Source organism: Athene noctua, chromosome 4, assembly GCF_965140245.1.
Source record: "Athene noctua chromosome 4, bAthNoc1.hap1.1, whole genome shotgun sequence".
NCBI classification, from domain to species: Eukaryota; Metazoa; Chordata; class Aves; order Strigiformes; family Strigidae; genus Athene; species Athene noctua.
The window spans coordinates 51,315,056-51,325,939 of NC_134040.1; the positions used below are offsets into that span (position 1 = coordinate 51,315,056).

Below are 10,884 nucleotides of genomic sequence, written 5' to 3' on the forward strand. Positions count from 1 at the left end.
AAAATGCCTGACAAATTTTAATCATGCCAAGCCAAATTCCTCACTGCTGCCCGTCAGTGAGACAGAGTCATCGGCTGGAGATTGGAGGAGAGAGGGAACGTAGTGAGTCAGGCCCTTGATATGCCGTGTTTGGTCTCTAAACAGCGCAGGTAACACGGGCAATTGCACTCGGGTCATTCAACCTTTCCCCTCCTAAGCTGCTCCTTTCAGCTGCTTAGCAGTTTGCCAAGCGTAGTGCACTGGGCTGAAATTTTCCATGCTCAGTATATTCCTCGGACTGAACTTAAAAAAACTAATTGAAAATGTTTCTAGTGAAGCTCTGATAAAAAACCTGGGAAAAATACTTCATTTTAACAGCTGCAGAAAAGAAAAATGAGGAGGGAAGCTGCGGTGCCTCGCTGAGGAAGCTGGCCTTGAGCATGGCAGGTGGGGGGGAAGGAAAACTCCCAGTCGACAAACGTCCATTCTCTCACAACCAACCCCACGTTTTGATGGGAGAGATCCCAAACTCCAGAGTCTCTGCCTTTGGAGAAATTCTACTCACATGCACTTGGTCTCTGCTAACGCCAGGCCCTGAGACGAACGGGGTCTTGTGGGAGGGGAAGTCCAGTCCAAGGGAGAAAGGAGGGCCCCTGAGGAGCCCCCAGCTGCCCCCACACGATGACTGAGCTGTAGCGCAGGAGCTGCTCAGTGACCGCCTCACGGTGCTGCAGCTGGACCGAGCGCTCTCTGTCCCAGGGCTGCAGCGGCAGAGCAGGATTTGTCTTTTCTCTGCTGTAGACACTATGAGAAAAGGCAGGGGAAACGAGGGGAAATGCGATGATAAAAAAACCTAACAGTAAAGTCATCCGCTAATGACAGTCAGTTTTAATTGCATCATGCACAAAGAGGAGGTTTGCCAGGGCTGTCTGTCACAGCTTAATGTCTGAGCGACCGATTTGGCAACTTTTTAGAGCTCTCTGGCATCGTTTCTTGGGATTGTCGTGACCTGGCAAAGACGGCACCGGGAGCCGTATATCCTCCACCAGTGTTTGTGGAAGAGCGAAGAAGGTTTAATGACTGAGCTACTTGGATCCCAGCCATCACGAGCAAAAGCTCTGTCAGCTTCCTCAGCTGTGAGTAGCCTTCCAGCAGCCCCTCTCAGTTGGAAGAGAAGGTCGCCCAGATCCTCCTTTCCCAACGCTCAGCAGCACTGCCCTCCCGCCCGGCCGTGAAGAGCTGTCGCGGAGACCGGAGCAGAGTGGTACCTGTCCCTTCATCCTCGCCCCCTCGCGGGGCTTTTCTGGGTTCCCACCCTACACCAGCACGTTACAACCCGCTGCCCTCATTCTTCTCCCCTAAAAGTAGGTCTACTTCACGCTTTCTTTACGCAACACCTCAGGAGTGGCAGCCGCGGTCAGGCACCCTCCGCTAAGGGCTACCGTGGCAATTAGGAGCCCAAGTGCCCCCGAGGGGCACATTTGCCTCGGCCTGGATGCGTGCCCACCCTCCTCCCCACGAGTTACTCAGCCGTTACTCATGCGCCGCTCAAGCGAACACCCCGCGGACTGCGGCGGAGGGCGATCACCACATTTATTGCGGAAAAATCCTTCTGCCGCAGCTCGCCTGCTGCCTCCCTGAGGAGCGAGGGGGGTGCAGAGCGACCCGGGAGGTGTGTCTGACCGACGCGATCCCCGAGGAAGGGGAGGGGGTGGGGGGTGTCCCCTCCCCGTCGCACCGGACTCTCCCCGGGTCCCCCCGCCGCGCTCCCGCGCCTGCGCCGCCCCCCGCCCTCACCTGCCCGCCGCGCCCCGCCCCGCCCCGCCCCGCCCCGCTGACGCCGCTCCGCGTCCGGGCGCGCGAGCGGCGCCCGCCTATAAAGCGGGCGGCGGCGGCGGGCGGCTCCTCATGGAGCGCTGCGCGCCGGCCCCTCACGCCGCGACCACCGTCGTTCTGCTGCCGCCCGCCCCGGGACCGCCAATGCGCGCTGTGGCGTTCATCGCCGCGCTGGCCGTGCTGGCAGGTGGGTGCGGGGCCGGCGGCGCGGCTGAGGGGACGGTGCGGGTCGTCGGTGGGGAGGGACGCGGCGGGAGGGGGGTGTCGCGCGGCGGCGGCGGTTTGCCCCCTGCCCACGGCGCCATTTCCCCTCGCAGCGTGCCGGCCTGCCGCCGGGACCTCGCCTAACGCCACGGAGCCGGAGCGGCACGGGGGCCCCGGCCAGCGGGAGCCCGAGGCCGTGTCGGGTCCCGACTACGAGGAGGATGAGGAGTACGAGGAGGCGCTGCCCGTCCACCAGTACATCGTGGATGACTTGATCCGGGGTGAGTCGGGGGACGCGGCTCGGGGTGAGGTGGGCTCGGCAGTGCCGGGCCCGGGGGCTCTCCGCTTCTGAGCACCCATTACCTTCCGATTTACCTCTTGTAAGGCTGCTGCGCTTTGGTGGTGGAGTATGGTTCAAAAGCGTGCTTCTGCTTGAAGCTGTTGCGTTAAAAATAGGCTGTCGGGGATGAAAACTTAGCGTGAGTGTGACTAGGGTGTGCGGGAGCTGCAGGCTAGCTGATTACCTGTGTACTGCTCTCCTGATAAACCTGACAGGCGGGCTGCGATGGGGTAGCTACCATCTACTTAGCATGGAAGCTTCGGTGAGGTTTATAGGTGCTGTTTGGCCCTAAAGATGGGTTTTACATCAGCTTGTCTTTCTTGCTTCAAGGATTTTTAGGCTGTTTTCTCATGATGGCTTCTTTGGATTGGAGCTGATTAAAATTTCCTGAGAAAGCAAACACTTCAACCCCTTAAGTGGCTGCAGGAAAGCTTGTTAAGTATTTTTCGGGCAATATTGACAAACTGTCAATAGCTATTGTGTGAATTTATGTGCGTGTTAAGCTGTGAGGAGATCAAATATGACTATCCTGACTGTGGGGATGTGAGGATTTTGTCGGTTCTGGCCTAAGTGTGATTGTGAGACAAGCCAGGTACATACAGGTGATTTGAATCTACTAACATCTAGTGGTATTGTTGCCCTCTAGGATGGATCTGGCTGCTATTTTTTGTATGGAAACACCTTGAGACTTGAATGAGACTAAAGGACCTTTTAAGTGAAGGGGGCCATGCACCAGATGCTCAGTCTAGGGAATTTGTGGACCCTTGCTGAAGTTTTTCATGAGCTGAACACCTTCAGGGGAAACAGGAATGTCAGAGTTATTGAGCAGTTCAGCCTGTAAAACTACTGGCTTGGTGGTTTAAGTGTTGTATAACTGCACAGAAACCAGAATTGTTACCAAAGGTGGTTGGTTTGTAGACGAGCTCTTCTGCTTGGTGTGAGATTTATCTGTGGAGCCTTCAAGCTGTTATGATTCAACTGCGGATCGCTTTCCTGGCTGTGCAGCTTGCAGACAGGGACACAGAGATCAGACTGACAAGCTGAGCCTTGAAGAAGGAAGAATGGAAACAGCCTCAATTATGAAAGTGTTAACCTAAATATCAAGTTGAACTGGACAGAACAGGGGCTTCAGCTGCTTAAGCTCACACTTCTAGGGACAGGAAACCTTGCTGCAGGAACAGGGTTCCTCATTTACGTATTAATATAGCTTATACTATTTGAATCAGACTTCTGGTTGCTGAAGGCATTTTTGCTTTTAAGTAACTTCAAGCCAGGCTTGTTGCTCTAGAAGTTAAAATGATCAGCTGTCTAGACAACGGTGAACTACACCTTGTTTCTTTGTGCTGGCTTTCTTTTTGTCACTAGAAATACAGGGTTATGCATTAGTCGGACCCAGCTGCATCCTATTGTGGTGATTGCCTGTGTGTGTAGTGCTCTGGGTAAAATACTAATACTCTAAAAATGATTTTCATTAGGTCTGCAGAGCACAATAGCAAAATTTGAGTGTTGTAAATAAGACTTGTCCTTAAGACTTCCTCATACTCACCTGGTTAACTCCTGAATAGCACAGTGTTGCACTGAGAAGAGTTGCTTTATGGCTAGCAGTGAAGGGATGGCTTTTTCAGAGAACCAGTCTTTTACCAACTTGATCTAAAACAATGCTATTGAGCTTTGACTGCTGTATGGAGGAGCTGCAGAGTAACTGGCTTTAGCTTGTTCTCTTCAACGAAAGGAAGATGATTGCCCTTGCATAAGTCCAAAGTCTACTAAGTCACCAGTGGTTTAAACCACACTCTTCTACAGGTTTGTCTTAATTGAGGTAATGAGGGGCAACAGTAAGCGGCAGAACAAATAACCTGAGTCTTGTGGACTATCCTGCCTTCGCTCTTCCAGTGCACCCGGCATATCTCTTGAAGTAGGAGAACTGGAAATGAGCTATCTTATGCTGAAGACAGCACTGCAGGTTATTTGGGAGAAACAAGTATGCTAACTGGGATAGCAAGCTGTCTTGCCTCTGTTAAGTGCCCAGGACTATCCAGTGAGTTATAATGCCTTTCATCACTGATGCAAATGGAGAGTTTAGAGCAATAAAGGCTGTTAGCCTTGTATCTGAGCTGATATAAAACTAGTGGATACCTTGGCTCAGTGTGAACTCCGTGTTCTTTACAGGTCTTTGCTTGAACCTGTGCAGTTTCACTCGAATATCTTAGGTTGTGAAATGCTGTGGTCCTTCAGCTTTGCTGCTCTACATCTCTGATGGCACTCGCAGCTCATCTGCTCATACTGCTTTTGATCTGCACTGCACAGGACTTAATGGTGGCAGAGTTGCGCTTAAGGAGCTTTGAGGCTTGCTGCTTTTGTACTGGATGTGAAATGCGCAGCTGCATGCTTACTTGCTTTCTGGTCACAGGTTCTCCTGCAATGACCATCCTGTTAGCCCTCACCAAATTCTGTAATTCAGTTTTCACAGAATCTAGCTTTTTAGCATTGCTAGACTGAGTCATCTTGTCCTTTTTTCAGTTGAACCTGTGGTTAAACCCAAGCCAGCAAAGAGGGGGGGTGAGAAGAATGCCAACAAATCAAGAAGGAAGAAAAACAAAGGGAAAAACAAAAAGAAAGGGACTCCCTGTGAAATGGAATACAAAAACTTTTGCATCCATGGTGAATGCATATACCTAGAACATCTCCAGATGGTGACCTGCAAGTAAGTTACTTGTACCTTGAGTTAGGTGTGATGGGCATGAGCTGGTGGCATATGAGGGCTCAGGAAAAATTAGTGTCAACTTGGCACAGAGCCATCACCTGCCGTATTTTGACTGAGAATCTTTCTGCCATGTAAATTAAGTGATGATGGAATCTGAGATACATAACAAGCCACTGAACTCATCAGTTGGTCATAAACTCAAACCAAAAGAATGAAAAGGCGTGTCATTCTGGAACATCACGCCCAAACTAATCTCGACTTGTTGAAATGCTGACAAACCTTGTGTTAGACCAGTGACTGCATTTCATGAACATGCTCTAAAGTGAACATCTTGAGATTCATGGGAAACTCTGAAGATGTCTAAGTCAGGTTTGAATGTGTGTGGGTGTCCTTGGCTCCAGACAGCACTGGAGCTGATAAGAACTTATGTTAATGTTTACTTGCAGGTGTCATCAGGATTTTTTTGGTGAGCGCTGTGGTGAACAGTTCATGAAGACTCAAAGGAAGAATGATGTGGCAGACTACTCGAAGACTGTGTTGGTAGTGGTAGCTGTCCTGCTCTCAAGCATCAGCTTCATTACTGTAGTTATCATTGTGATAGTGCAGTAAGTATTATACACTTTGGTGTCTGTCTAGCCTAGGTGTGAGCAGGGATTGTGTCCAGTAGCCTTGAAGTGTGCATGGCTGAGCTGAATTACCTGTGTGGAAGGCATTCAAAAGGGCTGAGTTCTTATCCCAGCTTGGATATGTCTTGAGGGTAGAAGCAAGGTCTGAGAAGTTCACAGGTGACTCAGTGTTCACTTATCCTCTCTCGCTATTGGCTGTGGGCAACCGTGACCCTTACTTTCAAACAAGAGCCTTTCTGCTCTTGCTGCAACCAGGATAGTTACAGTGCTGCAGAACATCAGCAGGAAGGGGAGGAGGAGCATTAATGCTGACATGGCAGCGCCTCCCCTAATCCTTCTGGAGAAGCCTGCAAGCAGTAATGTAGCAGCCTTGTGCATGGTTATTATCCAACAGTTGGGTACACAGCTGGAGGGAAGGAAATGGTGCTCCAACTGTCTGTTAATGGAGGTTACTGAACTTAAATACTTACACTGAGGGGGAAGCAAATGGGGAAGCAGATACTGTCAGTCCCAAATACTGTACATGCTGTTCAGATGGAGGGAACAGCCATGCCAACCAACCAACTGCTGCCAGTTCATTGTGGTGGGTAATCAGAATCTGGGATCCTGCTGTGAATAAATTAAAAGAGCTTTTCTGGGTACCTGTTTCAGGCCATATATCAGACTCTTCTTTATACCTGTTATAAATATACCAGCAGTATGTGAGCAGCATGTGCCTACCTGTGCCTTTGCTTCTTACTGGTGTGTTCACTAGGAATGTGTGCTGAGGTTAGATAGTCAGTGTGGGAAGCCTGTCTCCAGCATTAGTGTTGGAGCAGTCCTCCGGTTCTGACACTGCAGCTCCACCACAGTAGCACTTGGTATGTTGTAGGTGAAATGCAAAAGCTCAGACTAATTTTAGATCTTGATGAAGCAAATCAACTAAATTGGGTACGTGCTGTACCCTTTCCTGCAATTCAGGAAACAAGGTGTGCATTTGTCATTTCACTGTTGCTTCATACTTAGATCTGAACTTGAGGAATGCTGGGATGAACACTGCCTCATTCCTTGCTACTAGGAGAGATAGTCAGCACTGTAGTGCTGTAAGAACAAATGATCATCATTAGTTTCTGGAGTGAGCCGTGGAATAGGATTGCATTTGTTTTGTGGTCTGAACCCTCACAAGCTTGAAGCATATGGTTCATTAATCTATACCTTCAACCAGAGAAGCTTGATGCTATGTTTGGAACAGTCACTAGAAAAGACTGGAGAAACTGGGATAAAATTGGTTAGCAACTTGCTTATGATGTGTTTAAGGGACACATCAAGGGGACAGGGTCTTGGTATACGTGAAGTCCACAGGGCTCTGCTGTGGGGAGGAGGAAGGCAATCTGGTCTCTGCAGCTGTTTGCTAAAGCCATCAGGAAATCTGTCCCTCAAAGTCTCCTGCTGCTTTGTTCAGTTCCAGCAAGAAGCCTTCTTCATCTTGCTACCTAATTGGCTTTAAACCAAGCAGCCCTGGCTCTGTGAGGGAAAACTGGCAGTGCCTAACTTGGACTCCTTGATTTTATCAGATACTGCTTGATGTTGAATATCTAAAAACTGTCTTGCTTGAAACTTCCTGGTTCTGAGGAGCTGCTTGAGGATTCAAAGGACATAAGCCTAAATGCTGCAGAGGCTGTGGGGGCTAGTAACAACAGGATGTATGCCAGGGTTCAAAATGACCTCTAACATGCTGTAATTTCACAGGGTCAGGAAAAAGTGTCCTCAGTATGAAGAGAAAGAAGAAAGGAAAAAACTTCGACAAGAAAATAGAAATGGCCATGTTGGTGTGTAAATGAGGAGAAAGCAGGTATGAGAGCTGATTTGAAAAGCCTTTCAGTCCTTCCAGGCTGAAATTACCCATATGAGAATTACATGCATGTTTTGCATGCTTGTAACACTTGAAGGGCCTCAAAACACATAGGTTACATGTGAATGACTGGCTTGGTTTTCTGACTTCCCTAAACCACCCAAGTTGTGCAAGTTCTTCAACAGCTCTGTTAACTTTCTGGCTGCTGTCTTAAAGAAAAAGTGAGGATAGGAAGATGTACTGAGATAAGTGGACTTATGAAGGAAAAATCTAATACCTGGGCAGAGGCAGGTTTGGTTCAAGAAACCATGGTGAAGTTCCATCATGGAAGATGGTGCAACAGCCAAGTGAATCATCTCCTGAGCATTTTCATGTCTTATCTGCAAGGCATCAGGAAGTTTCTGGTGCTTAAAGGCTGTAGGCCAAGAAAAAGCTGCCAATTCGAAGCACCATAGATAGCCTCTCAGTCAAGTGTCATACTGTCACAGCAAGTGAGTGCTAAAGCTCCATGGCCTAGATGGACCATTCCTGGGAGAAATCTAGTGTATTTTAATGAGCAAGCAAGTTGGTCCTTTCTGAGCTAAAGCATACCTGATGACAGACTCAAAAATAGGAGTTATACTACAAGCTGAAGGAGGAAACTATAAAGGATAGTCCTGAGAAGTTCTGGCAGAAACCAGAAGTTTTGCTTTGCCACATGGAAGCTACAGGCTTTGTCCAGCTTTGTCCAGTGACAAATGGAGTGTTTTGCTCAAAGCTTGTTTGAAGCTGAAGAGTATCTAGCAGAATGTCCTCAGGTGTGTGCACATCCTTGACCTACCTGCCTTGTATGTAGGTTTGACGTGGTTCTAGCACAATGTGCTTATGTCATGGGTGGTGATTAACATGCCTGGTCTGCCCCTTACAGAACAATTCTGATGTGGCCACTGCTAAGCTGCAGGGTACCTCTGGCTGCCTGACACATCCACCTGGACACTGTGGGCTGGAGCTGTTGCCACTAAGCCCCGATTCATCAAGACAGAGGCTGCTGCAAGGAGATGTCAACATGCCACTTGCTGCTGAATTGCTTGCTGGGGAGGACAGTTACCGCTATATCTTGGCACAGCGATGTGGCAGGAGCTGCCACTGTGGGGTAGAGGACCTGCTATCAAGACCTGCTAGAGACTATTGCTACTGAGCCCTCTCTATCAGTCCTGGAGCTCCAGTCTCTGCTGTTGTGTGGATGGACTTTCTTCTGTTAGCAAGTCTCCTTTGGCTGCTCTGACTCTAAGGGAGAGAGCTTGTTGCAGCTTTCAGGAATAGGTGGAGGGGAGAAAATTTCCTTCTCTCTGCCAAAGCAAAAAGAAGAGTTCTGGATGGCTTCTATCCCTAGACCTCAGTGGATGGAAAAACCTAATTCTGCTGTCACTGTGCTCCCTGTTGATATCAGCTTCAAAGAACTTCATCTCTAGTTCTGACTTGCAGGGTGTTGGTGACATATCTTTGTCAGCCACACCTGGGTTCTGTTACTGTCTGTGGGAAGTAATCCCTCTGAACTCAGTAGGACTTGTGTGAGTGGAGCTATCCGTTGGTGTGTGTGCTAGCCTGAGTCAAAATTAGGCTTCTCAGGATGCTGAGACAATAAATGCAAGATCTGAAGCTCTGTATCTGAAGGAAAAGATCCATGATCAAACAAGCTGATAAGCCTGCACCCATCTGTTATAAATACAGAGCTACTTCTGTTACCCAGGTACTCAATGCTGCTTTAAGCAGCACTTAAAATATAAAATGCTTCACATCAGATCTAGTGAGTTGAACTTGACCGAGAATCTGTTCTTTTGAAGAATTTCATGCACTGACACTCTGCAAGTAGTGGTCTCTTGTGCTCTACTTTCTGGTGCGAAGAACTCGACTTACCTCAAACTTTTCTGACCCAAGTGTCCTTGGTTTCTTGAACTGTCCATGCAGTCTTGAGCACAGAGTATTATTTGAGTTCAGTTTCTTCTTGAAAGACTGAATGTGTTCTGTATAAACAGAGCAGAATTCTTCTGGTAGCAGAGAAACACCATTAATTGTCAAGTCCTATCTGTAAATGTGTAAATATTTATTACTGTATTTAATATTTAATGTTTCCATAACAAACTTATTTATTTTATAATTAAACTTTTTACATAATCTAATCGTGGTAAGATTTTTTTCTTGCTCTTGGGAGTACATGTAAACACTTGAAATTAGAGCTTGGTTTCTCCTCAAAGCAGGAATTTCAACACTGAAGAGCACAAAGTGTGGCTGTGAAGGAACTACAGCCATGTGTGAAGTCTGAGCTTGGTGCTCTCACAGGAGTGCATGTTGTTTGTAAACAAAATGTGCAAATGCAAGTACCTGTTTCAATAGGAAGTACATTTAATTCAACTACAAAGGAATCCTAGTTCCTGGATTAGGGAGGAGTTAAGTGAACCACCTTGTTGGAAGGAAAGGAGTACCTGTTTGTATGAGACTCAAGACCTGGGAGTATTGAAGAGGAGAGCACCTTTCATTTCCATGTGGTCAGAGAGAAATTGAACAGTGGCTTGAAACTTGGTCTTAAATAAATGAGGAAAAGCAGAATAGCCTGAGGCCAGTGACTCCCTAAACAGAAGGGGGAGCCTTGGCCTCCACAGTATACCCTGAATGTTTTTTCATTCCCAGGTACTTACTAGCTCAACTGTGTGCTGGCATTCCACATTCCCTTTAAACACTTCTAGCAGTGAGCTGGGGTCTAAGTTCAGAGTTGTCTGAAAAGACAAGTGTCAAAGGGGTGAGTTGGGCTTTAAAGCCACAGTTAAGATGGTTGAGAACACCTTGTTTTGAGGCCCTTTTCTCAAAAGTATCTTCCAGAGGTGTTGCTGTCTGTGGCTTAGCTTGAAGCAGAAAAGAAAAAAAAAACAACCACCACTTTTAATTAGGATGTGTGCTGTGTATCCAGTGTAGAAGCAGAGCATAATCCTGTCCAAAGTAGCTGAGATGAATTTACCTTGGTCTCCTGAGTTAGCCAAGTGGTTACCAGACCCTGAGAGCAGCCTGTAGAGTATGTAGCTGAGGTACAGGTAAATGTATTGCAACATCTCATGGGAAGATTGCAAGCCTTCGTTCCAGGGAACTTGTTTCATTACCAAAGTAAACAGCACTTTTCCAAGCGGCTTTTCCACAGACATTTGCTATTAGAGCTCTGGCACAAAAAACTGTTTCTGTCAGCCATGCCAAACTTTTTGCTTTGGAGTAAACAAGTTCAATCTCAGTGGTAACTGAGCTGTAGCTTAATGAGACTGGGAATGAACTACAACTCCTCTTTGAAAGCCATGAGACTCCTCTTCCAGAAACTCTTCTATCTCTAGTCTTCTTTCCG

The 10,884-nt window shown here is 47.7% G+C and overlaps 1 protein-coding gene across 1 annotated transcript; it reads left to right on the top strand.

Annotated features, from left to right (window-relative positions):
* The first annotated feature begins 1,919 nt into the window (after window positions 1–1,919).
* On the top strand, window positions 1,920–9,573 carry AREG (amphiregulin). The gene is made up of 6 exons (XM_074903950.1): window positions 1,920–2,002; window positions 2,133–2,300; window positions 4,880–5,063; window positions 5,510–5,668; window positions 7,418–7,520; window positions 8,428–9,573. Exons 1-5 carry the CDS (start codon window positions 1,960–1,962, stop codon window positions 7,503–7,505), a joined length of 642 nt encoding a protein of 213 aa, XP_074760051.1. The 5' UTR covers window positions 1,920–1,959; the 3' UTR covers window positions 7,506–7,520; window positions 8,428–9,573.
* The last annotated feature ends 1,311 nt before the right edge of the window (window positions 9,574–10,884 follow it).

What these genes read in the sequence shown, in the direction of transcription:
- AREG (XM_074903950.1), top strand. Translation starts at nt 1,960, where the DNA reads ATGCGCGCTGTGGCGTTCATCGCCGCGCTGGCCGTGCTGGCAG. An exon ending in CGTGGATGACTTGATCCGGG is followed by an intron (nt 2,301 to 4,879) that starts GTGAGTCGGGGG and finishes TCCTTTTTTCAG; the next exon opens with TTGAACCTGTGGTTAAACCC. An exon ending in CTCCAGATGGTGACCTGCAA is followed by an intron (nt 5,064 to 5,509) that starts GTAAGTTACTTG and finishes GTTTACTTGCAG; the next exon opens with GTGTCATCAGGATTTTTTTG.